At 38.0% G+C, this 25,862-nt stretch overlaps 1 protein-coding gene across 8 annotated transcripts in view; it reads left to right on the top strand.

The window, feature by feature from the left end:
- The window catches only part of Meis2 (Meis homeobox 2), a 207,678-nt gene that overhangs the window by 14,456 nt on the left and 167,360 nt on the right, over nt 1–25,862 (top strand). For all 8 annotated transcript variants that reach the window (XM_005381188.2, XM_005381187.2, XM_013512565.1 and 5 more), the window contains one exon: nt 1,022–1,136. In XM_005381188.2, the coding sequence (XP_005381245.1) occupies nt 1,022–1,136 (115 nt within the window). The remainder of the gene's footprint in view (nt 1–1,021; nt 1,137–25,862) is intronic.

Below are 25,862 nucleotides of genomic sequence, written 5' to 3'. Positions count from 1 at the left end.
TGCAGTGTGTGGCATACAGGTGGCAAGCGTACAGCTTGGGCCTCAAGGCTGCTGGGTTTCTTGTGTGGTTCCTGCTCTCTGTTTCTGCCAGAGGAAATTCCATCTCTTGCCTGCCTTCATGTGGTGCTGATAAAGTCCTTCCTGTACATTAGAATTCCTGTTTTCCTTTAAGCAGCAGCAGGGTATTGGGAATGATCAGGAAAGGGGAGGAGGAACAGCAGAAGAATATACTCAGCAAAGTAGCCCGGGCTATGTAACTTTGTCTTTGCATGTCCTTTGAAACAAGTAGTTCTGCCAGAAAAATGACTGCGTAATGGTTTAAAGCTTCCTTAAACCTCAAGTGAAAGTTCTATTTTGCTTACTAGATGGCAAATAGCTCATATTTGTTCATTTTAAAAATTATCATTGTGCAAATTAATCAGACCATTAATAATGTATTAGGTACTGATGCAGTGATTTATAGCATTGCATCTGTTGGTTACATAATCTGTCACTTGGTCACAATTTTGAGAGTTTATGTAGATTAGTTTAGGGCAGTGCATTTAAAAGATGTGAAAGGCTGTTCTGTACAGTCTTGAGCCTGTGATTTTTTTTTTTTTTAAGGGAGTCACTGAGTTTTGTAGATGTTAATGTTCTGAAATATTTATTACTCAAAAGCATTGGCACCTGTTCTTGGAAGCATGTTCCCTCATTAGGATAACAAAAGTAAAAAGAGACCGTCAATTTTTAGGTAGTTTTTTCTTACTTTAAAAGTTAATTTTATCTGATATAAATTTCCAGTTAGTCTGAGCAAATGTATACATCTATGCGCTCGTCAGGCTGGTGCTGCGGCACCTTCCCTCCTCTTGTGTACTTCTTTCTAAAAGGACAACGCACCGTAACACGGCATGTACGTACGCCCAGTTCTACAAATACTAATATATACACATGTTTTTTGTTTCCCTTTGCCCTTCTCCTCTGGGTTCCTCATTTATGGCTGAAATGGTAACTGTGGACAAATTCCTTGGCATCCTGACATCAGAACCCTTCATCATGGCGAGATCATGACGACGCAACCTCAACCCACTCAGCAGGCACCCCAGGACCTTCCAGTGGGGGCCATGCGTCCCAGAGTGGAGACAACAGCAGTGAGCAAGGTAAAAGGTGGAGAACTGTCCTTGTGCAAAGTAGGCACGACCACAATAACTTGAGACTTTTGTGATACAGTACATCTGCCTCTTTGTAATCAGGAGTGTGGCAGGTTAAAGAGTATAATCAGCTACTATGTCGGGAGACAGTATCTTCTCTTCTTCACTTATTTTGTTTATTAAAAAAAGTGAAAGCGAGCTGTCTACTCTTTAAGTAGGCATTACAATAACAGCTGATTAGTTCTGCCAATTTTCTTTTAAACAAATTTGGTTATCTACACTTCACTCTGGTGTATATAAGTAAACGGAAAAATAGACCTACTTTACTACTATAGTTCAGTAATTTAAATTCTACAATAAACAGGATATTTTGCTTGTAATATTGACTATAAGAATTCTCTCTAATCATGTGCCTCCAAAGCACATCAGACCCAAAAAATCTATTCTTAATAGCTCCAGAAATATTGGGGTAATTTTATATGGATTTTTAACTTGGGAAAGTAGATTTTGAAATTCTTAGGAGATTATTTGTCCCTATTTCCATTTAGTTGACATGGTGACTTGCTATAATTTCTGAAAATTAGAATAATCAGAGGGCAAGGGGGATGTCAACTGCTGATAGCAAGGAAATGTTGTGCAATTTAGAATAAATTTTACCATTTTAAACTCACCTATTATGCAGAAAGCAATTATATATGGGTAGAGATGCCTCTTCCATGGCTAAAATGATAATTTAAAGGAAGATGCATTATTGAGTGTGTGCCAGGAAAGTGTATAGATTTTACTTTTTAATATTTTACATTAGATGGTGTCTGTTCTCCTAGGTCTATTTCATCTCTATTATGACTGTGTTTATAGCCACAATATTTAAGCATTAGACAGCCTTCCAAGTACAGACAGTTTAACAGCTTGAGCTGTAGTTATATATGTCATTTAAAAGGGGTTGGTGATGTAGGGTGAATGTCTTTCCTCCTCCAAGTTTCTGGCCAGAGGTTTAGACTCCTGAGTTCTAAAAAAGTCTAGGAAAATGTCCTTTCTAGGATGCAGTTCACTTGCAAAGGAGTCCAAATCAGAACTTACCTTTTAGCAAGCTGGCTGGCACAGAGATGAATCTTATCAGATGGCAAACTGGAAGAACTTATGAGTTGTACCTTTTTAGGTTTTATATACTACTTTTATTATACCAGTTAGACTGTGTATATAAAGTAGAAACTAATTTATAAGGAATTTGGAAGGTAGCTTAAATAGATTTCAATCTGCAGTGCAATGAGTTGACCGTGGTTCCATGTCACGGTGGGCTTCTCTGTGGGGTTAGATCCAGAAAGCCTTCAATGCCACCACCATCCCACCTCCCCAAACTGCAGCCGCAGAAGAGCGAATGTATCTATTACAAAAACAAAACACCCTAAACATTGTATAAAAGAGGGGGAAAGGAGACGCTGACTGAGCGGTCTAATGAGGCTATCTTCCAGGGACTTCTTGTGTATGAGGTTTGCTTTGACCTTTCACTTTGCTCAGGAGTCCAGCGCTTCATTTTTCACATTCTTGCAATTACGTTAACGCTTCAAGCATTTCTGACTCCAAGTCAGCTAGCAACACCAGGCATAACTCAACACTGAGTTTTTCTCCTCTCTGTAGATTCATTAACAGGTCACTAAGGTCCCAACTGAAATTTAAAACTGTTGGGTTAGTTGAGTTATGGGATAGTAGACGTAGTAGGAAAGGCCAAGGAAGAGAAGGAGAGAGAAGACACTAGGATTTGGAGCAGGGAATAGTCAGGGCAACAGGCAAAATGTGAAGGTTTTTCATTTTTGTTACGTAGTTTTGTTTTGTTTTTTGATCAAGAAAGAGAAGAGCTCAGAAACTCACACACTGGGTAGAAGTGGTACACACAAACCTGTATGCTGTGGGTAGCCGCACCCACTTATCCTATGTTGAAGGATTTGATCCCAGGAGGATTTTGTTCCTCTAATCATATCTCTGTAGGATTAAAGAGTGGACACGGTAGCTTATGTGTATGAGTGCTAGGAAGTCAGTCAGTTTACTGTTTTAAAGTTTGAGAGAGAGAGGAAGAAAAAGTTTGAATTCCTATGAAGTGGAGATTGTGCAGGCATAGAGAATTTCCAACCTGGCTTAAGGTATCTGTCTGTGGAGAAAACTCACGTTCAGGTGTATTTTGCTTTTTTAGCAGCACCTACATTTTGAAGGCCAGACTTGCTTGTATTTTGTTATACATGTGCCCATATTAGCTTTTCCAACATGTTTTCAAGATATTTTGATATTTTGTTCCACTAAATTGTCCAGAGTAGCTTTCAGTGGGGAAGATTAATTATCTGCTTCAGGGCAAAGTCAACAGAGATATTGACTGAAATCACATATGCATACCATAGGTTAAGTTTTAGAGTTGCTGTAGAAGGGAAAACATCGGAGGGAAATTTATGTTCTTTGTATTCAATATATAATAATATTTAATTGGAAACCAAGTTTTCCGTTTAGAAAAGAGTTTTCTTGCTTGTTCAGAATTTATTAGCACAGCAGGCATATGGAAAACTGTAAAATGATTCAGTTTCAAAACAAATTATGATAAACAGAAAAAATAGGGATGAATTGTACTAAATACAATGTTTTCATACACATTTTAAATTAAACTTTAATAGCCATATGCTGTAAAACAATACATGCATTTATGTTGCTTTATCATTTTTGTGAATATTTTTGCTATAATGATTTATACAAATCTTTACTTTGGAACCTAAAAATATGTCATTTTATGACCTAATAGTGAAAGAGCTACAGTTACACAGGTGAAAGGTCATCTTTTCCTCCTTAGTGTTTGTGCAAGAAACCAAAAGAAGAAAACAAATTTTTTAAATATTGTGAGAAATAAACTTGGTAAAATGCAAAACCTGCCTTTACTGTATCTTTCCAACAGCACATGCCTAGCAGTAAACTATACAAATATGAACCAGACTTTTCATTCACTCTGATTTCTCTTGCTAAAAGCAGCCAAAGAGAGGGTGTTTGTCTTGTTAGTCACATTAGAATGAGGAAGGAAATCTGGTTTTTCAAGGATAGAATTAGGGTGCAGACTCAGGGCTCTGGGGAAGTAACTGGCCCTCTTTGTGTCTGGCTTCCCATCAGTAAAATGGGGCTTGATAGTAAGGCTTGGGGTCCCTAATTCTGTACCTGCTGAGTCAAAAGCGGCTTTGTATTTCACTGTGTATTTTGCCAGAGCAGACTAGGGAGCAGTCTCCTTGTTCCTAGAGCATTTTTGAGAGGCTTAGATGAAAGGCACAATATATGTACAAAGTATTATTATTATTGATGGGTTTGTGTAACTCCCATTAACGCTGATGGGAGTTACGCATGTGAATTGGCAAGAGAATAGACCCCTCAGTGTTTAGAGCACATGAAATTTACATTTTTTCCACTGCTGTAATTGAGATGTTGACAAATTGGAGAATATTGATGAGCCTTTGTTTTAAGTATTTCGTGCCAAGTTTGTTTTATTTTTCCTGGTTTGAACAATGGTATGGGTTTAGCAGCAATGAATAAAAAGGGGAGAGTAAAGATAACTTTGTATTTCAATATTTTGATGTGCCAATATGAAATAAATTGTCTTAGGCAAATGGAATATGCTGTTTTAATCATTAGCTATGCATGAAAGAAAAATTGATGTTGACATCTTTGCTGTAAAATCGTTGTAATGGGGCTTTCCTTACAATTCATTTTTGTAAAATTCATTTTGTACATTTTGCAGCAATTGAACAATCCCTGCACTGTGAATAGGCAGGATTCCCAGAAATACCGAGACAGTTGGCCCAGTAACTGCTGAGCTCACACTGCACACACCACACACGTTAACCATACTGTTGCCAGACGCAGTTTAACCTAAATGCGGTAGCACTCGAGCATCTCTGTATCTCTAATCTTTCAGAATGTGAACTGCAGAGCCAGCATGGTTCCCTACCAAACCCTTCCATTGCTGTCCCCATTTATCATCCAGCCAATGAGGCTAGAATTCCATAGCTAGACATTTAGCTATGACACAGTTCTTTAGTAATAGCCGTGGTGTTGAATTCTACAACTGTCTCCTTAAAAGTGAATGTCAGTGCTTATAGATAACCAAGCATGTAAGATACCGTTATACTTTGGAGTTTATAATACATGTTGTCTTATAAGATGATGTCTTCCCTTACCAAAATATTGCAGCTACCTATTTAAAGGAGGAAGGGTGGGGGGAGTCCTCAAACCCACTTACTGTGTAGGTCCTGAGTATGTTCTACTGGGATTTCTTATTCCGTCTAGGAAAACTCTTGTCAATGGAATGTTTTCATAGTGCGGCAATCTCTTTAAAATAACCCTAAATACAATATGACAGATGCCATCTGGCATAATCTTTTGCTAGTTGCTTTTAACTTTTATTTTTCCTAGAGCTAAGTTCACCCCAACCTGGTCACTTACTGTTATGATAAATACAATGACATTTCTTTTTCTTCCTGTCCTCCTAATTACATCAAAAATTTTTCTGAGACTATAATTGATAATAGAACATGGCCACTGAAGAAGCTGTTGTATGTGGAATATTAATATTGCATTTTGTTTTTCTTGCTCAGCCCCAAAGAATATTTTTTAAAAATATCATCTTTCAACCATCAGCAAACACCCAAATAATTTCTGTTGATTTTCTTAGGACTTTTTATAATAGTAACTATTAGAAACAAAATTATATTCTTCTAATAAATAAATGCTCTGGAAGCATATAATGGTGCTCATAAACGCTTAAAAGCTTTGTATAATTGCTGTTAATTTTGAGTAATTTCCTCCTATATGTATCAACTTACTTGAAAAACCCAGAGTTGGGATTTCTAGATTTTTTTTAACTTAGTCATGTAAAGGGATGTCTCCTGATGCCAGTTAGAGTTTAATTTAGAGTAGTAATTAAACTTGAATACTGCCTCATAAACAAAAGATAAACAATAAACCAGCCACGTTCCCTGCTGTTTCATAGCTTTCTTTCCCAGATGTTTTAGCCTGATAATTTTTACATAGTGAACTACCTAACATGGAGTTTTGTGCATAGAGGTCAAATATGAGGGTTTTTTTTTTCATATTTTGGGGTTTAATCATTTTTTCCCCTCCAAAAAACAAATTACAGAGGATTTTATGCTACTTCAATTTTTAAAAATCTTAATAAAAGACTTAATGCAGATGTGCTTTAGTGGTAGCTGTTTCTTTTTCTTAGATATCATTTTTTTCCTTCAAAACTAATCGGTCACACATATTTTCCACCTTTCTTAATAGGAGAGGGACATTTTTGTATAAGCAAAATCTGAATAGTAAGTCAAAGAATGACAAGCTTGACAATGTTGAACTTTCCTTTTTACCCTTCTTCCCACCCCCGACCCTCGTGCGTATCCACCCTCTACCAGTGGTCCTTTGGGCTTGACTCTTTCTTGGGCTACAAGGGTCTCTGTCCAGTTCTGGATCTTTCCACTGTCAGCCATGATCTTTCTAATTGCCAGGTACCAGTCGACCGCTCAGTGCAGAAGCCATGTTATTTTCACTGGGTGGGGTAATTACTGAAAGCTGAGAATAGCTGCACTAAAGACAGAGGGATACTTTCATGATCCCATTAGCATAAGAGTGGGTAAATTATTCATGCCAAGTGAGGATTCTGTGGGGAAAAGTATAGTTAATGCACATAGTTTTTAAATGTATCCCTTTCTGCTCTGAGACTAAATTCTTGTTGGAATCAGTTCTCAGACATTTACGGGAAAGCTCTGGTGGCGTGTTAGATGCAGTTCATCTCTCTCTGTTTGCAGCGCTCTCAATAGAGACCATCTGGCAAAGATCCAAAAGGTGATTAAACAAAATGATCAGCTCTTGTTGCTGTGTTACATGTCCAATACTCTGGATTAAAAAACATGACCCACGACAGTCAGGCAAACGTCATGCCGCTCCCCCTCCCCCTCCCCCTCCCCTTTCCGTATAAGAATTCAGATGGTCCACAAATGTGTGTGCCATCTTTGTGTCCTTATGGCCCATAATCATGAACAGGTTGTGCAAATGGCTCTTTCTGTAGCACTGTCTGTTCCAGCAGCATAGAAGCATTTCATATTAATTGGGTCAGTCTAATATTCATATTGACATGGGGAAAATTACTAAAATTTATTCTTATAGCAGACAATGAATATGTGTGCTTTCTGCCATGAGGGAAGTGAAATCTGACAACTGGCTTGTGCAACTGATTAATTTTTCCTGAAACTGGAGAAAATTAAAGCATGAAAAACTGTCATTCTTTGAAAACAGTGCACAACCCTTTATAACTAACCAAAATGGCTTGGGTGGGGGGCTTTTGGGAATGTGTGGAAATGAGATCTGGTGTTAAAGCCATAATCAGGGATGAATTTACAGTGCCATTCAGAGGAGTCCTCCCTCCCATAAACAAGCTGATAATCACAGGGAAGCTGACTTCCAATTAGCTGTTCCTTCCCTCACATGTATCAGTGTGTTTATATGTTCTTCTTAAGCTTTGATATGTCACTGCCGAGTTGGTACATCTCACGTCAAATTCGAAAGTTTAGAAATAAAATATTTTATTATGAGGAAATCCTGCTAATAAGCAAGGTAATTTTAACCAATCATTTCACGATTGAGTTAAGGTAGAAATGCCAAGATTTGTGACTAAGGGACAGATGTATCTTATCTTTGGGGGTTTGCACCAAATGCCAAGTAGAAATATAAATTGAACAAACCAGACATTGTGAGGAAGTGATTGAAGAAATATTGAGATGAAATCTTGGAATGAAATATATATGTATATTTATAACAATGCTGCGAATTGCTTACATGTCACATTTGCTTAAGCCTGAACTGTGATTTTATTAAGGGGCAGTTTAAAATATGTGAGTTAAGGTACTCACAAAACAGGACTAATACTCAGAGATTATGACCAACCACTTAATATTGTGGAAATTGTCTGCAACTGGTAGGAGAGGATAAATTTGAGTGCAAAATGACAAGAGAAGGTGAAGAATAAAGCAGAAATGGAAAAAATTCTCAAAAACCACTTGAAACATCATCATTCCCTGTCAGCCACCCTTTCTAAGGGCGAGCAAAACAGTAGGTAAGAAATACAGAGGGGCACAGTACTCAAGGAGGGGAAGTGAGGTCCCCATAGAGTCTGTGCAGTGTGGCAGATGAAAGGGACTCGAATAGCCTTGGGGGTCTTAAGGCTATTATAGGGCAACTCATGTTCTGTTATCATGCTGATTTTTCGATTGATTTTTGGCTGAACAGTACTTGTTGAAGCCCTCCGGAGCATCAGACACAGCCTTATGGTGCTATACATTGTAGTACACATGTTCTATTTTCCCCTTATTGTCTTTACTTTGCCTCAGAAGAATGGTCTGTAATGAAGCCATTTTATGCCCTTCCCTTTCTTTCCCATTTCTACCCATAGAGGGTTTCTGGAAATTCTTACTGGTTTGGTGTGTGCGTGCGAGCACACGTGTGTGTGTGTGTGTGTGTGTGTGTGTGTGTGTTGGAGGTGTGATAGTTAGAGAACTTTTTATTCATCTTCACATCTTGATATCGAAATATTTTTTATGTCACAAAAAACAATTGTATAAACTACTGTAATTGTCACTGGGGGTTTAGCTCAGCTGCACAGCACCTGCCTGACAAGGGCCAGGTCGTGAGTTTGATTCCGGTACCGGAAAACAAACAAACAAACAAACAAACAAACAAAACACAAAAAAACTACTTTAATCTATTAGAACTTACTCCAGGTCATTTTGAGCTATTCGCTATCTTTGTAGTGACCAAGAAGGATGCATCTACAGGGTCTCACTGAAATCTAGCTCCTCATTAAAATGAGAAAGCCGATCTAGAATCCCTGTTATATGGCCATAATATTCCTCAGCTTGCTCGAAACTGAGGACTTGAAAAAGGAAATCATGGAAGGAGATGCAGAGAGGAAGCGTGTCTTTGCCTGTCTTCTACCTAGGGAGTTGCTACAGATGGAAATCCACTTCCTGTATGAAACCTTTCTGATTTGCCCAGGTGTGAGGCCAGTGCTTCTTTCTATATGTCCCTGTGGCACTTTGACCTTGATCACAACATTTTTCACATTATATCATAATTCTAGTATTTGATTCCTGGTCTCTCTTCTCCTGCTTCTCTAAGGCCAGGTTAGGGAATATCCCTTATTCAGCTGTCTAGCGTTAGTATGTCCACTTTTGAATCTATAAACAGAATCTACATGTTTCACTATTCTATTTTTAAGATGGACAGATTGATCAAAACTTTATGCTTATTGATTCTCCAATGGATGTGTGACTTGACATAAATGAACTACTTGGAATGTACTTATATATCTGCCAAAATTCTGTTATATCTTAAAAAGGTAAAATTAGTTAGTTTTACTCAAATTTTGTTGTATTTTCTACTGCTTTAAATAAATCAGTAGACCATCAGCTCAAATTTGAAGTTTTTGGATATAAATAAGTTACTAAATTTTAAATTCGCTTTGTTTGTCCTTTAATATTGGCTTAAATTATGTGTGTATGGTCAGAATTTAGAGATGTGATTTCTTTCTATTATATTGTCTATGCAAGAATGTGTAGATTTATGTCATGAAATGTAATGGTAAATCTGGTTAGGAAATTGCTTAATTTGGCAAATAGCTTTCTATTTGCTATACTAAATAGCTTTCTAAATAGCTGGACTCAAGGTCATTTTGCTTCTTTAAGGTGGGATTGACCTTGGGGATATCATTGGACTTCACACACAGGAAAAGGAAGCGGGAAGTAATTTTTAGGCTCCACGTACTTTTATTAATTTCTCACCTTAGGGCCGGGGATATAGCTCAGTGGCACAAGAGCCTGCTTGGCAAGCACGAGGTCTTGAGTTCGATTCCTTGTACCAAAAAAAAACTTTCTCACCTGTGTCCTCCAGTTTTTTAATAATTTGCTTTTAGGCAAATGTAATTATTTTTGGTGATGAAAGAAAAAACATGCAGTCAGTTCCTTTTTGTCTGCATGAATTACTGTGTAGGATCTTGGACTTAAAGTCTATAGACCTGGTTGCATGGAAAAAGGCACAGACCTAGGAGACAAACATAGGTTCACATTCCATTTTTCTGCTAGAGTCAGTTTCCCTATTTGCAAAGTGAAGGAGCAGCTGCTTACTGAAGAAGTTGCTCTGAAGGTTATGTTAAACAGGAGTCCCTGTGTTAAACAGACTCACACAGCATTGCCTGGAACCAGTAACTATTACTTTCCTTATTTCCCTTCTCTGTCCGGTGCTGGTACTAATTAGCTATACGTCCTTGGATGTGTCCGTTAATCTGTCCAGACTTTTGCTCACCTATAAAATAATTAGATGATCTTTTAAATTCAAGCTCCAGGACTCTAATGTTTATATTCATGGGTCTTATTTTTATTTGTATACTTTATCTTTTAACATAGAGAGCAGCTGCACATTTTCTCATTGGGGTGTAACAAACATTTTTATGTCCTGGATTTATAATACATAGTAAGATAATAATATTTTTTATTTCTTGCTTTTAGAGGACTTTGTGTGTGTGTGTGTGTGTGTGTGTGTGTGTGTGTGTGTGGTTGTAAGGGAGATGAAATCCTGTGCCTTCACACTGAGCTATATCGCAACCCTTTTAAATTTCTTATTTTGAGACAAGGTCTTGCTAAGTTGCCCTTGCTGGGCTCTAATTTAAACTCTCCTGCCTCAGCCTTCCCAAGTGCTAGGATAACAGGTATGTGCTACCATTCCCAGTTTAAGAGTTCTTGTCAGTTTGGCAGAAAATAACTAGGCCTTAGAGTTTATTTGATGAAGAGGGTAGAATACCACAATTCAGATGTAGAACCAAAAGTAATGGTCTTAATATCAGAAGACTTATGTTTGCCAAGTGTGAGGGGAATTTTGTAAACAGAAGCAACTTCTCCATTACTCATTATTCAGTTGTAACTCTCTCTGTTGGAATTTCTACACATTATGGTAGAACAATAAATGATCATCATTACAGAGGCTTACACTCTAACCTCTCCTGAAATATGTTCCAAATCATTCTATTAATTATCAGGAGAAGGTGACCAGGGTGGTGCACACCTGTAACCCTAGCACATGGGAGACTGAGACAGGAGGATCGCCATGAGTTTGAGGCCAGCCTGGGCTGCATAGTGAGTTCAGGCCAGCTAGAACTACATAGTGAGAACTTGTCTCAAAAAAAAAAAAATTAATCAGGAGAATTTTATACTTAGGTATATTTAACTGAGTCCAATTATTTAAGGACTCTTAGTTCATACAGGATATGTGGATGACTACCTCTAGTCAACAGAATATTTGCTTAATGAAAAATCTCTTTCCTTAACTTTTCCTACAAGCTAGAGATATTACTATAGCCTCAATACCAAACATTTCTTTATTTTTTAAGTTTAACGATTTGTAAAAGTAGACTGGAGGTGTAAAATTTCATGTTTCTTCCTCCAGCTAACATTTGTAACAAATGCCATCCCCTAAAATAAAACTTCCAAAATTTCTATGCACTAAATGTGAACTGTAAATCATTGATTATTGGAACCCTGTGGACTCTCCCTCAAAGCCAGCCTCTTCTGAGAGATTACCACACACAGAAGCGATGTGTAGGTCACGCAGCTGCCTGCACACTGGAAGTTCTCTATCTCTCAAGTCCTTCTCTAAGTGTTTGTCATTTAGATTCAGCACACAAAGGTCTTCTTTGACCAACGCCTTTGGTGGGGGGGAATAAAAACACGGAAGGAAGGAATGGATCTCTGCCTGTAGTAGCTTACCATATCCCAGGATGGGGTAGGGGGATATCGCGGAGAATACACAGATAATTCGCACATGGCAGATGCTAACTTCTGGGGCCGTGGATTGAGCAAGGCTTGCTGATGCTTGAAGGGCAGCCTGGTATAAAGAGAATGGAAGTCTCAGAAACAGGTGGCCTGACCCTTCCTTTTCACCCTGCCACTTCCAAGCAGCAGATTCTCTGAGTGTTTATTTCTTCACCTGTAAAACGGGAATAACAATTATCTGATAAGGTAGTTGTATACTGAGTATACATTGGTCTTTTTAAGTCTTTTTATAATTAACCACAAAATATTTTCTTTTACTTTTGGTACCAGGAATCAAACTCAAGACCTTGTGCTTGCCAAGCAGGTGCTGTGCCACTGAGCTATATCCCTGGCCCAACCGTAAAATATTTCTTCCTTCATTTATTAAACATATAATTTGTGCCAAGCACTGTCCTAGGTGCTAGGGATATAAAAATAAGTAAAATGCAGTACCTTTCCTTGCTGAGTTTATACTACTCAGAAATTAACTCAGAAATGTAAATAAATAAATGTGTATGCTTCTAAAACTATGTTTCGCATAAAGTTATGAGGTATTTCAGAAAATGGAATGATGAATGCTGTCTGAGGTATTTGTGGAAGATTTCACAAAATTGGGGAGGCTTAAAAAGATTTTGATGGAACTCTCTGGGAGGCTGAGGCAGAAGAATCACAGCTTGGGCAACTTAACAACTTAACAAAACCCTATCTCAACACAGAAATAAAAATAGGGCTGAGGATGGAGCTCAGTGCAGAGGCTCTAGGTTCAACCCCCATTACTGCAAAATAAATCTTTTTGACAATGTTCAATGGGTGTTTCCAGATAACCAAGATATTACGGGTGTGGGGAGCATAGGGAGCAGACAACATGAAAGTCCAGAGGTGTGAGGCAGACAGAGACTGCGGTTTGTGAAAGAATGCATGGTGAACAGGGAGGTCCGAGAGGGTATGGCTTGTATGTGAAGTCGCTTACTGACCATAGTAAGGAGCTTATACCTAGTCCTGTACAGTACCGGTTACTGACTTTTTTGGTGATAGAAAGCTCCTCACAGGTATGTAAGTACAGATTCCTGGGTATAACACAGACATCCAAAAGTAGGACTTGCATGGAAATCTCTGTGAATCTGAATTTTAATCTGTGCCCCAGGGAAATCATGATATGGGGTATGAGGATCCCATTAAAGAAGTTTAAACAAAAGGGGTTTATGCTGAAATTTAAATTTTTAAAAGAGGGTTGTGGAATTTGGAGGATATATTTGAGGGGGACAAGATAAAATATGGACTAAGGGCCAGTAGTGCAGACAACAGACAAGGAGGGTTGGGTCAGGGCAGGGGTAGAGAGGGAGAGAGAGCTGATAGGTTGCACATGAAAAGAAGGGAAAAAGACAGAGTCCAGGGTAAATAACACACAGACTCTTCCTTGGTGAAGGTGTCAGACGCTCTAGGTAGTTTTCTCTTTTCCTGCCGTAAATTTTGAAGTATGGACGCCTTGAGGCTGCATTTGCGCATTTAAATTTATAGATAAATTTATTGATAAATCTGTACTTGCTACCTGTTGGCGCCTGGAGTGTGGGTGAGCAGTGTAGCATAATGGTTAAGGATGTGGCCCCTGGCACTGGCCTGCTTGCCTTTAAATCTTCCATGTCTTGGGTGAGTCTCCTGTCTGCCACTTTACATAGAAAAATGAGGCTACTCAATAACACCTAAATTAATAGATTTTGAGAGTTAGGAATGAAATGATGTGATTCATAAGAAATGACAGTGATTTTTTATTTAGTGCATGCTATGTAAACATAATTTTTTAAATTTTAAAGTTGTGTCTAAAATAGTTGAAAAATTACCCCATATAATAGAGATCATGATAAGAAACCTAAAAATTAAACAACAGATTTATATTTGGGAAAGAGAAGTTACAGCTGGAGAGCTGGAAAGCAATTGCCCTGCCCTAAGCGCTGCCACTAGCCCTGCACCCCAGCTTCTACTTGGAAGTGGTTCTTTTCCTCTGGATTCCCACTGCACACTCTCTCTGATTCTTTCCTGTGACACTTGAGGTCCCCTGGTGCTGTGGTAATCATACATGACTTATTTACTGTCCTGCTTGACTGTAAGATTCTTGAGGACAGTTTCTATGTCTAAGGCATCTCCTTCCCTTCCTTGCTCTTCATTGTGCTGTGATAATGTAGGAGGCCCTCAATAATAATGATTATTTATTTGAAAGGAAGATTGGGTCCATATTGTGCAGGACATTGAATAGCAAGCTGGGGAATTTGTGCCTGATTTGGTAGGTAATAGGGACCTATTGAAGATCTGTGAATGGGAGTAGTGACATAATCGCCTTCCTTTTGAATGCCGGTGACAAATTCTTCACTATGTCTTCCATGGTCAAAATAGAAGGCCTCTATGCGTCCCTGAAATACTGTCTATTTGAAAGCATGGATATTCTTTTGAGTGAAGAAGTAAATTTCTAATAGCTTTAAAAGATAAAAGCTGTGACATTTTCACTGAAGTAATTTAAGCACTTAAGTTACTGTGATTCACATAGGTCCCACACGTTTCGGCATTCTAGAAATTTGTAAGGACACAGTTTTGTAAATTTTTATAGCATTGTAGTTATTAACATCTACAAACAATTCAACAAGATGGAGTAAATATATCCTCTTCTGTATTTGAAAAGTTATGGTTCCGAGGATATTTAAATATACATTACTTTAAAAACAAAAAAGAAGAACTCTGTGGTTAGATTGAAACCTGAAGTATAGGAGGGTTTCCTCTAGTGTAGAAATACTCAGATTCCCTTAATTTGTTAATGTGTATTTTACATTTGCAAAAGGTAGAGACACACAGCTCCCCAGCCCTGCTTGTTTCACCATTGAGGAGTTTTTGCATTACCTCTGGGGTCACTCTTCTTTACAACACACCCTGGAAAATGCTGTCCTCAACTCTGCTTCTTTCTCATGAGTACATTCAGACAGAGTTTAACACCCCCGGAGTCTTCTTGCATCTTGTATTTAAGAGGTGGGTCAGCACGGGCTCTGGATTCATTTTCAGTTGTATAAAAAGCAATTTTCTCTCTGGTCAGAAGTTTCATGGACTCCAGCTATTCTTGCACAGAATATTCCATTCACCCAGCTCTCCTTGTACTTATGCTTCATTGTATTCATCAATGTGCCTTGAATAATACGCTTTGAGTGTTGGATTCAAAGTAAGCAGGTTTGATTACACCCTCAAAAATGGGTAAATGAGGATCGTAGGAGACTTACTTCTAACGTGAACTGAATTAATACCTAGCTTGAGGCATAGCATATGATGTACCTTCCTTCCTCAAAAGCAAACTTTTCTTTTTTAATTGTCCTCTGAGTTGGAGGTTGGGTGGAAATCTGTAGAGGAGAAAGAGAAAATTGCACTCTTTGCTTGTTTGGGAGTGGATGGCTTGGCCCTGCTTGCTTTAGGTGATGAGCAATGGATGAGCTATATCGTCCGTTCATGGGAAACTTGGGGGAACAGAGCTGTAAAGCCCTACCCCACCTGCATCTTCTCATCCGAGATCTCTCACTGTCATCTACATTTATTATATCTACCGACAATAATACTCACCTTGACTCTTCCTCATTGTTGGAGGATGCTGGATGACATTTGTTTCCTATTCAGGGACATTCAGAAAGCTCAGAATTTACATATATGGGCCATTTTGGTCATCGAATGATTGAAAGCTTTCTAAACTTTTATATTCTTCTCCTGAGTAATGTGTGGCATAATTCTCTATTTGAGTGTGTCAACCCTTTGGGCTATCAGAGAGAATTAGCCCGGCCACATCTTGTTTCTCCAACTTGAAAATGAGCAAGAAGAGGCTTTCTTTTCAGTATGGTGACATGAAGCCTGACTGTTTTCTTGTCAAGAATTTTCCTACAAGATTTTGAATACTTTGTAGGAATTTAGATCAGAAAACTACAACACTTCTGATGAATGTCTTCACTGTATACATAGGAACATGAATGCACGTATTTGAAGAAACAATCACTGTTTTCTTTACTGAGTTCTATTCTTTACTCAAATTTCTTAGTTTTTACCTATTGTCCTTTTTCTTGTCTTTCTGTTTTAGAAGCACACTCACAGTACATTAATGATGGCATTGATCGTGGGGAGTTGGTCCATGTACATAACACATCTCAATTCTTTTTTGTCCCCGTCCCTCCCATTCCTCCCTGCTCCTTCCAGTTCTTGCTCCCCTACCCTTTTGCAAAAGCTCTGCTTTGATTTCTTTCTTCAATTCTTTTTCCATCCCCTTTCCCTCTCCTCCTTCCCACTCCCTCCATCTCTTGTTCCTCTTCCCATGTGAAAAAGATCTCCCCTAGTCAGTTGGCAAAGCACAGTAGAAACATGGGCCGGTTGTTCTTCGTTGACACAGACTTTGATATTTCCACACCCGTGAGCCACACATCCTAGTGTAGTTAGCAGTCACCTAATGACTGAGAATTTTCTCTGTGGTTTCTTGCTCTAAAAGGAATTCTAGTGGCTTCTTTTCTTTCAGTATAAAGCATAAGTTGTTCTCAGGTGGAAAAAAATTCCCAAATTGGCTAAAATAAGATTACACTGAACAATAATGTCAGGCACTTTTTTTTAAATTAGAGAAAAATTGTATTTTTACGGAGTGGTGTGTTGTTCTGTATGTTGGACATTTAAGGGAACAAAGTCACAAAAGCTTCCCTTCAAAGCTTGGTGGGAACCGTGAAACCTGCTGCTCTGTAGCTGACTAGTGAAAGTGGGAAGGAATTTTCTGGACAGTGTCTTTCTTCACACAGCATCTCTGCTCTAGTGACAGTAGTCTCTGAATCTGTGACATCTTAATTTTTTCATCTGAATGAAGGTTCTTTTTTTAAAGAAGTCTTTCTGCATAAACTTACGGGCCTCTTCCTAGGCATGTAGTCTGGTGATATTTGGTTAGTTTTTATAGTACTTTTGACTATAAAAGGTGAGGACAAGAACTGAAAAAAAATCAATCTTGATTAGAGAGGGTGGCACACACCCAGTGCTTGCTGCATAGATCAGCTCTGTGAATTGCCTCAGGCTGTCAAAGTGACTGGATTTAGTTTGTGATAAGCGCACATCTGTGGAATAAATTGTTGCTGTAACTTGACAATTGGTTAATAGCTATGATGTCTATTAGCTTAGTAGATGTTGTTAGCATTGACTCAGGGTTTAGCACTCCTAAAGTTGTTGTTTGTCAAAGTATCAGTTACCGAGTGTGAGCACTTGTTAGGTAAAGTTGAATGGTCATACAAGAAAGTGGGCACGAGGTCACGGCTGAAGATGAGTTCTATCCCACAAGGCAGTGTTTAAGGCAGTGTTTCTATACTCTGCAGAGAAATTATGATTCAAAATTCAAAAGCACAGAATTTGGAAATAGTGATGACTCCCACACTTGGTGTGATGTTATGTGATTTGTTTAACTTGTCTAAGCCCATTTGTCCGCATTTATAAAATACAGACAGCCATATCTATCTCATAAAGCTGGTGTGAGAATTAAATTTGGTCATGTATTTGGATCTCTAAGCACTGGGTTGAATATACGATATGCTTCATGAAAGGGAAAATGATAATAATAATGATAATGGTAGTAGTAACATACATGTATCAGAAGCCACTGACTTTATTAGTTTTGGCTCCATAGCTTAAACTTTATGCCCACATCACTTTCTGTGAATTTCAGGATACAGTATAATTACAAAAAGGAAGAGAAATTAGTTCAAAATTTTTGCTGGTCTGTTTTTCCATTGTGCTTGTACTATAGCACAGACACAAGCAAGGCAAGGCTTGCAGAAGAAAGGCTAAGAGAAAGGTAAAAGTCTGGGGAAGTTTGAGGTCACATTTTTAGTTTCCTATGTACTGTGGTTTAGTGCCAAGACAAATGCTACCCCAAACCCGCAAGCCCAGAGTGCAGTGGGCTCACCAGATGAGATTCTGAATGTGGTCTTCCGGTTAGCGATGCGCTGCTGTAGGAGTTGTGTGGATCAGCTTCCGGAGGCTCAGACCCAGGTGTGTGGGAGTCTGGGCAGAGTTCCACCCTCTACTACCTGTCAGTTAGGTTCAGCTTGTAAAGCGGTTTGGTGGGAGGCATAAGGTGATAATGTAAGCCTGGCATGTGCTAACCTCCCATTAAAAGTTAGTTATTGTTAACACTGTCATCATCTCTGAGCACTCCTGACCTTATCTCATATTCCTGTGTGTTAAGGATGGCGAGAGTCCCTGCAGCTTCCAACTCTAACATGCCATCTATACTAGTTTTCAAATAGTATCATTTAAAATCCAGGTCACATCTGTAAAGTAATATCTTATATTTAGTTTTACATTTCTAGTTCTTAATGCACGTTTACAGAAAATTTCATGTGATCACCCAAGAATTTTCCAGGTTTCCCCCCATTTTCCAGAGGGGGTAGTTTGGCCTTGAGGAGGGTCACTTGCTTGCTTATCACCAAAGAGAAAAGATGCAGAAGGACTTTAAAAAGGCCTTGTGTGTGTGTGTGTGTGTGTGTGTGTGTGTGTGTGTTCTTTACCTGCAAAGTGCATTTTGCATAAAAAGGTACTCAGCTCACAAATGGTGTAAAATTTAATGAAGCCAACTGGCCGTCCTGAGAACGTCATTAAACCCCCATGTCATTTTTCTAATCGAAAGGCTGCCACCCTTCTATTATTTCTTTATTACAACCTTTCATTTTTATTTCTTCAAGTTAAATTGAAGCCTTCGCTATCATATGCCACTTGTTAAAGATTTTAAAACAGTGATTTATGCTTTCCAAAAGCAATTTCTTTTCCATATTTTTTTCATTTATGTTGGTCAGATCCATAGGGTCAGTTTGAGTTGGGAAGGGAGAATTTAGAAATGAAACTGGCATATTCTAAAGGTGTAGTGATCTTCTTCTGTGTTTAGAAATGGCAAAGCATGCATGAGGAGAAAAGGCAGAAAATGAGACTGCTTTTCTTCTGGGACTTCCCAAAACACTTATTTCATAGTCTTCAGCTGTGTGTGTGTGTGTGTGTGTGTGTGTGTGTGTGAGACGGTGACACTTATTTGTGTTTCAGTATTTGCTCTTTGCACCAAACATCCACCAGTTTGGGAGATAATAAAGAATCCTGCTAACCAAGGAAATCTACCAATTCCACTATCACACATCCAACTGGATCAAAAAACTGGAGCGTTAGTGAATATTTCATATTGCGGGTTTTTAAAAGATACTTTTGTGTGAGTAAAAAGGAATTTCTCCAAGCTGTTCATTTCAATTTCCTTTTTAATTTGCTCACCAATGCCGTTTAATACCCCCACAACCTTAGAAATGCTCGCTAGAGGAGCTTTAAAAAATTCAGACAAGGTGATTTCTTTTCAGCTATGAATTGGCTTAGCATTTTGTTTTTATCTGCCTTGAAATATTGAAGCAGTAAAATAAAACCACATTCTTTAATTGAAAGGTGCTTCTGCAATATTCAAGCCACAATGTCAGTCACATGTGGTGTACAAATTCTTCAGAGATCTTGAATTACTTCAAGGCATCCTCGGTATTCTGAGGAAGTTATATTTCTGCCCTACTACAAAATAAAAAGGAGCCAGTCAGGCTTCCTCTTCTCTTTGGCAATATTTTTTCCCTAAAGGATTTCTTGACACTCTCTTTAGTTCTTGACTTCCAGGGTTGTTCCTGACAAATCTCCAGAGATGTATCTCAGTGCCTATAGTAGTGTCAAAGCATGAAGCCACATGTCCAGTCTCTGAGACCTTGCATTTGATTGCCAGCAATCCACTGGTTGAAGGGCTTAAACTACCACCTGCCTGAGGGCTTCCAAAATTTACATTATGCACTTTTGAAAGGGTGGGCTTTGAATGGAGGTCATGTGAGTAATTCCAATTCTAGTTGATTCGATGCTGAAAAATTTTTGAACTATTATTACATCATAAAAGGTCAGAGGAATTAGGATTATATTTAGTCATCACTTAAAAAATCATGTGGGATCCTATGCTCATAATTTTTCTGTGCTTTCATAAATATCTAAAAAAGCATATTTAGTAAATATCTAGTTGTCTCTGGTTGAACATTTTAGCAGGAGTTAGTTGCCTAAGAAGTAATACCAGACAATAGATATTTTATTCCCTCTTTAGAAATGTTGTACTTGTTTGTTGATTTTTTACTGACTAGATTGGGTTTGTGGTTAAAGAGAAGTTAACCCTGACTTTCTCAAAACCTATAGAGTTTCAGGATTTCTTAAAGACAATAGCTTTTGATACTCCAATCATAAAATTTCTCATGTGTAAGTGTTCTTATACCTTCTTTTGCTCAAGTTCTATGACAATGCTGATGGTGTCTAAACAGTTAAAATTAAGTTCTCTGATTTCTTTAGTTATTTTGACTAATGAAAATAAAAATTGAGATGTCATTCTTCATAGTAATAAGAAATTTTTCTAAATTTGTTTTAATCCAATTCATTTGCCTATGTAAATGTGTTTTATTGTGTTATTTACTATAAGAATTCCAAATAGGATTCATAATGTCTGTTTTCATTTTGTAAATGATGCAGATTTTGTGTGTTTGCAATTGTGGGTATTTACAGTAATACATATTTATATTCTAGATATATTTTTATGCAATTACACAAAAGAGAAAAACCCACTTAATGTGCATTATACCCTAAATACAGTATTTTGGTACTGATTGTTGATGTCAGCTCTGAGAATAAGTAGATATATACAAAGTCATCTTTGATTTCCTAGTTTTCTACATATTTGATAGGCTGTATAGAGACACAGGTGGGGATATTTTCTCTCTTTTAAACCACATAAAATAATATTTTACTTTGGTTGAGCTATTGTAAGAAATCACAGGCCCATAAGATCTGGTTTTTTTTTCTTTGCTTTTATAAATTAAATACTCTCCTCAGAAACTACTACCTAATTAATCATGAAGTCCTTCTGATCAAATTTTTTTCATATACTGGACAACAACAGATTATTTTGTTCTAAACCATGACAAGTTCTAGTCTAAGAATTGTTTGACCCAAACAACAATTTCAACACAGATCTTTCTTTTTTTTGCTAATTTTTTTTAGGTTTTTTTTCCAGTACCAGGAATCAAACTCATGACCTTGCTTTTGCCAGGCAGGCGCTGTGCCACTGAGCTAAATCCCCAGCCCCAACACAGATCTTTCAATGTAACACCCACTGGGCAAGGAAGTTTTTCTCTTCACATTAGTTCACTTTTCAAACCCTCCTTATAATGTGCCATATGCTATTAGGGAGGAAAAAATCTAATGCGATATGTGGTCTAATTTCTTGTTTAAGAACTTTAAAGAGTGCTATCTGGAGTCCAGTCATTCTCTTTCCAGATACTAACTTTGTTGAGTATCACATCTTTACTGTAGCTGGGTCCAAGTTCTTCTATTTGATTATTACTGTCAGTGGGAAAAAAGAACATTAGATCAAGGAAAGGTACCTATGTTATGTATGCCCAAACGTGGCCACAGTAGCAAGATCATTATCGTTATGGCAGTTTTGTTTGACAACTGCTGTATGTCAGGTACTGTGAGGTGTCTATTTTGTACAATTTAGCCCTGGAAACCTGATGTAGGTTTTCCAGTTAGGAAAACTGAGGCTAAGAAACTGGCCTTACTGCAAATATCTAGAAAGTGGTAGGGCCAAGATTCTAATAGAAGTCTGTTAGACCCAAAACTCAGGCACTAAACCTCTGCACCACACCTTGTCTACTAGAAGAGGTGTCAGGTAGTGTGAAATACCTGTTCTAAGCCCAGAAATCTGGGCTGAGGATGTTTTTTTTCCATTCTGAAAAGCTCAGGTGGGTTGTGATATTTTGTCATATACCTGAACATTTCTCTAAGGTTTTTTGGTATATCATTAACCATAACAGTATTAGAGCTCAAACTCTTTTCTAAAAATCTGTCCTATAAACTCCTGTTTGGTATCAGGTTGTAAAGCCACCTATGATCTTGAGAAATCTCTGATAGTATGTAATATTAGAATCAAAGATACTATTTCCTGACAGCCTTAGAGCCCTGTTACATTTTTTGGATATTATTTCAACAGCCAAATGACCAGAGTTTTCTAGCTATTATTTTAATGAACAGAATGATGAAATACAAAATCACTGACTCCAAATTCCTATGTGTTTACCCTAGACACATATGGATAGATTTTTAGGTAGAAAATCTAATGTGTCTTAGCACAAGACTGCTGACACCAAACCGACTGAAGTTGTATGTGCCAGGGCGCATGTGTAAAGCTTCCCTCTGCCTCGTTGACAGTATCTTTGAGCTCTGTCCTCCCTTCTGCAGTTTATATTTTTGTAACTGAAGGCCTTTATTGATTTTTGCTGCTTATTATTGCAACTTTTGAAGGAGGGACAGTCTTAATTTTATAGTCCTGACTTGCCAATCCTATTTCTTCTCCAAAAAGATAAATTGGAATCTGCCACACTGCAATAATACCTAAGACCCTGCCACTTTACACTAGGCATTGTCAGGTTAGTGCCATATAGAGAGAGTGTTGTACTGAAGACCAGAGAACTGAGTCACAGGACAGAGTGGCTCGCCGTGGATACCTGGGCCCCTAGTAGGCTCCTGTCCCTTTTCCTATAACTTGTTACTGTTGAGGCAGAGCAGAAACATCTCAGGAGGTTCCCAAGACTATCACTGGCATTACAGTTTCAGGAGCCCCACATTCTAGTCTTAGTTGTAATTTACCCTAGGATCTTAACACAGTTTACTTAAAGAAGTAAAATACCGTGGCTGGAGATTTACCTCAGCGGCACAGTGCCTGCCTGGCAAGCACAAGGTCATGAGTTCGATTCCAGGTACAGGAAAAGAAAAAGAAATAAAATACCTTGTTTTGAATTTTACAAATTTTATTGATTTTTTAATATTCTGCTTGTTTTAAACAGTTTCAAGATTTTTGTTTTTTGAGACAGGGTCTCACCATTAGTTCAGGCTAGCCTTGAACTCACTATGTAGCCTGGATGGCCTTGAACTCATGGTGATCCTCCTGCCCCAGCCTCCCAAGTGCTGAGATTATAAGCATGCACCACTATGCCTGGCCAAAATTTTTTTCAAGATTTTTTTAAAAAGTTATTTTCAGATGTTTTATGGCTGCCACTTTATTTATCATGAAACATCTAGGTTTCAAAACTGACGAGGAAATACTGCTGCACTTCTGAAAAGGGTTTTAGAAAAACTGGTGATGACAAATCTTAGTTTCTACAACCACCTCCCCCGTTGCCTACCCCCTATAATTTATTTCAGAGAAATGATTTTGTCACTTTAAGATTTTTTTTAAAATTTTTTTTTTTTTTTTTTTTGAGTATAGGCTGGCCTTGACCTCACTATGTAGCCCAAGATGGCCTCTAACTCATGGTGATCCTCTTGCCTCAGCCTCCCAAGTGCTAGGATTACACCTAGTGTTACTTTTAAGATTTTTAAAAAAAAGTGACATGCAAATATTGAAAGATTTGTTTCAGGCTCAATATACTGTGGTATGACTAAGCAAGGGTAGACATGGTAACCAATTACTTCTGAAGTATTCTTCATGTGTATTTACTGTGGATATCTTAGCAACTAAGCACTCTAATCTGTAGTAGGTTGGTGTTTGGTGGTTTTACCTTAAGACCTAAATGTTAAAGATATGTTACAGATAGAGGTGCAGTCATTGTTTTACTAGGATTTTATGGATTAGTCTGTTTCCTAGACAAGATGTAAATGAGTGTATCCGCTCTTGAGTACTTTCACTGTGCGCTGGGCCTGTGTGATCTCCTTGGATACCTGGTGTATTTTGATATGCTAACTTGGTGTCTTTTAGGGAGTTTTCCTAGTCCCTTGGTCCCTATCTCCCAACTGTTTTTTTAGGGAGAGATGCTGGGAATCAAACTCAGAGCCTTGAGCATGCTAGGCAAGCACTCTCCCAACTGTTTGACCCCCTTCTCCACTGTTATACTTAGGAGAGTACCTAAGAAGGTCCGCTTTCATATTAGCTACAGGGTGTCTGGGCTGGAGTCCTATGTGCAGGTAAGATAATAACAGGAATGAGGCTCAGACGGAAATTTTTGCAGGAGTCTAACCCTATTTAAAATTACTAACTACATCATATAGCCTCTGTAGGGAATTCTTAAGTTTTTAGTTAATTTCCTTTTTTGATTGATAGGGCTACAAAATCTATGATACTCTCAAAAACAGATGATAATTAGATTCATACCACTTCATTATTATGTATTGATTTTCTTCTCAGATTTCTTCGATGGGTAAAACATGATTTTGGCCTGCAAGTTCCTATTTTTAGAGCCACTCTCTACAGTTATTAAAATTGCACGGAATCCTTATACCTCTATAGCTGCTCCCAAATGCTAAGCACCTAATTCATAATACTGAAATGGTGCTAAGTTTATAAGTCCTTACAAAAAGATCATATTTTTTTACTCAATTATTTACTTGCATTCCATCCAAATGTCTTTAAAAATTTTAAATACCAATTTCTCCTCTTACCTAGTGTTTTTCCCTGTTTGAGCACATGTGATAATTGTTTCACCAGTTTTCAGTTACCTTCCAAATACAGAAAAAGCACAGAGGTTACAGATACTGAAGGGGTTACAGATACTAAACTTGGAAGTATGTTGCACAGAGACTTCCAGGAATTAAGACAGCAGGGCAGAACACGTGCCTAGTTTAACAGCCCATAACACTGTTTTTAGAACACTGTAACGCCTAACCTAAGGAAAGCTTATAAAACCGAGGTCTTTAAAGTTTGTAGCTTATACCAAGTGAGATGATATCCGTTCTTAAGGATATCCATCTTTGTCATTCCTGCTAGTCCAAGACGACTACAGGGGACCACATGAAAATGAGTTTTGAAAAAAATGTACTTTTGGAAAATTTGGTAATTAAAAACTGAAAAGTACATTTGGGAAAATATTTTATATCTGCAAATCTTAGTATCTTCAAGACTTGCAGTGGAGATTCCATTTCTGAGATATTTAATTAAGGTTTTTGAGTAAATGAATACACAGCTCCTTAGTTCCTAAGCAAATTAGGACTACTAGGTCAAATAAGTTGAAAGTGTCTCTAATTCTTAAAAGAGTTCTATCTCTAATTCTCTGTCTCCCATATGTAGATTGTCAGCCATGACTATTTTACTGTACTCTTTTATATATATGTATATATATATGTATACTTTATAAATAGAAGCAGTGTTGATAGACTTGTTTGACTCTCTTTTAGAAATAAATGACTCATTTTGGATTGCATCTGAGAGCTTCAAGCTGCTCTAAGTAACAATTCACAACAATGAGAAAATCATTATATTATTCATCTTGGCAGAAGAAATTAAAAAGAAAAGGAAAAAGGTGAAGTTGGCCCCTTTAGTATGGGGACCGTGTATTCATAGTGTAGCACAGGCGGCAAACTTTACGCTGTGTCAGTGGTGAGCGCGGAGCAAGTGAACTTCTTACTCCTTATCTTTGCTTTTGTGCCCCATCACGCACTATTTAGTCACCGGTCAGATAAATGTAACTGAGTGTACATTAAGCCAAAAAGTTATCTTTATTAATGATTCTTACCGAATACCTTTTATTCAGATTAATTTTTCCATTCATAATTTCTTACTTCTTCAAAATATGTGTATTTGCTTTAAAAGGGAGGTTTTCCTTTTGAAAGAAATCCCCTGGAAAAGAGAGATCAGCGTCACTTCTGGCAGGTACCTTTCCTCATACATAATTCGGCCCAGGAGAAGCAGCGGAACCTTGACCCCAAGGATCTCTGGACAGTTTCCTGAGGAGTTTGATGCCTGCTGCTGTTCTCATTGTTTTGAAATTGAAGAGGCCAGTGGGGG

The sequence above is a fragment of the Chinchilla lanigera genome, unplaced genomic scaffold (assembly GCF_000276665.1).
Source record: "Chinchilla lanigera isolate Chin_1 unplaced genomic scaffold, ChiLan1.0 scaffold00015, whole genome shotgun sequence".
NCBI classification, from domain to species: Eukaryota; Metazoa; Chordata; class Mammalia; order Rodentia; family Chinchillidae; genus Chinchilla; species Chinchilla lanigera.
Note: the sequence above shows the minus strand (reverse complement) of the source record. Positions and strands in the feature narration are given on the sequence as shown.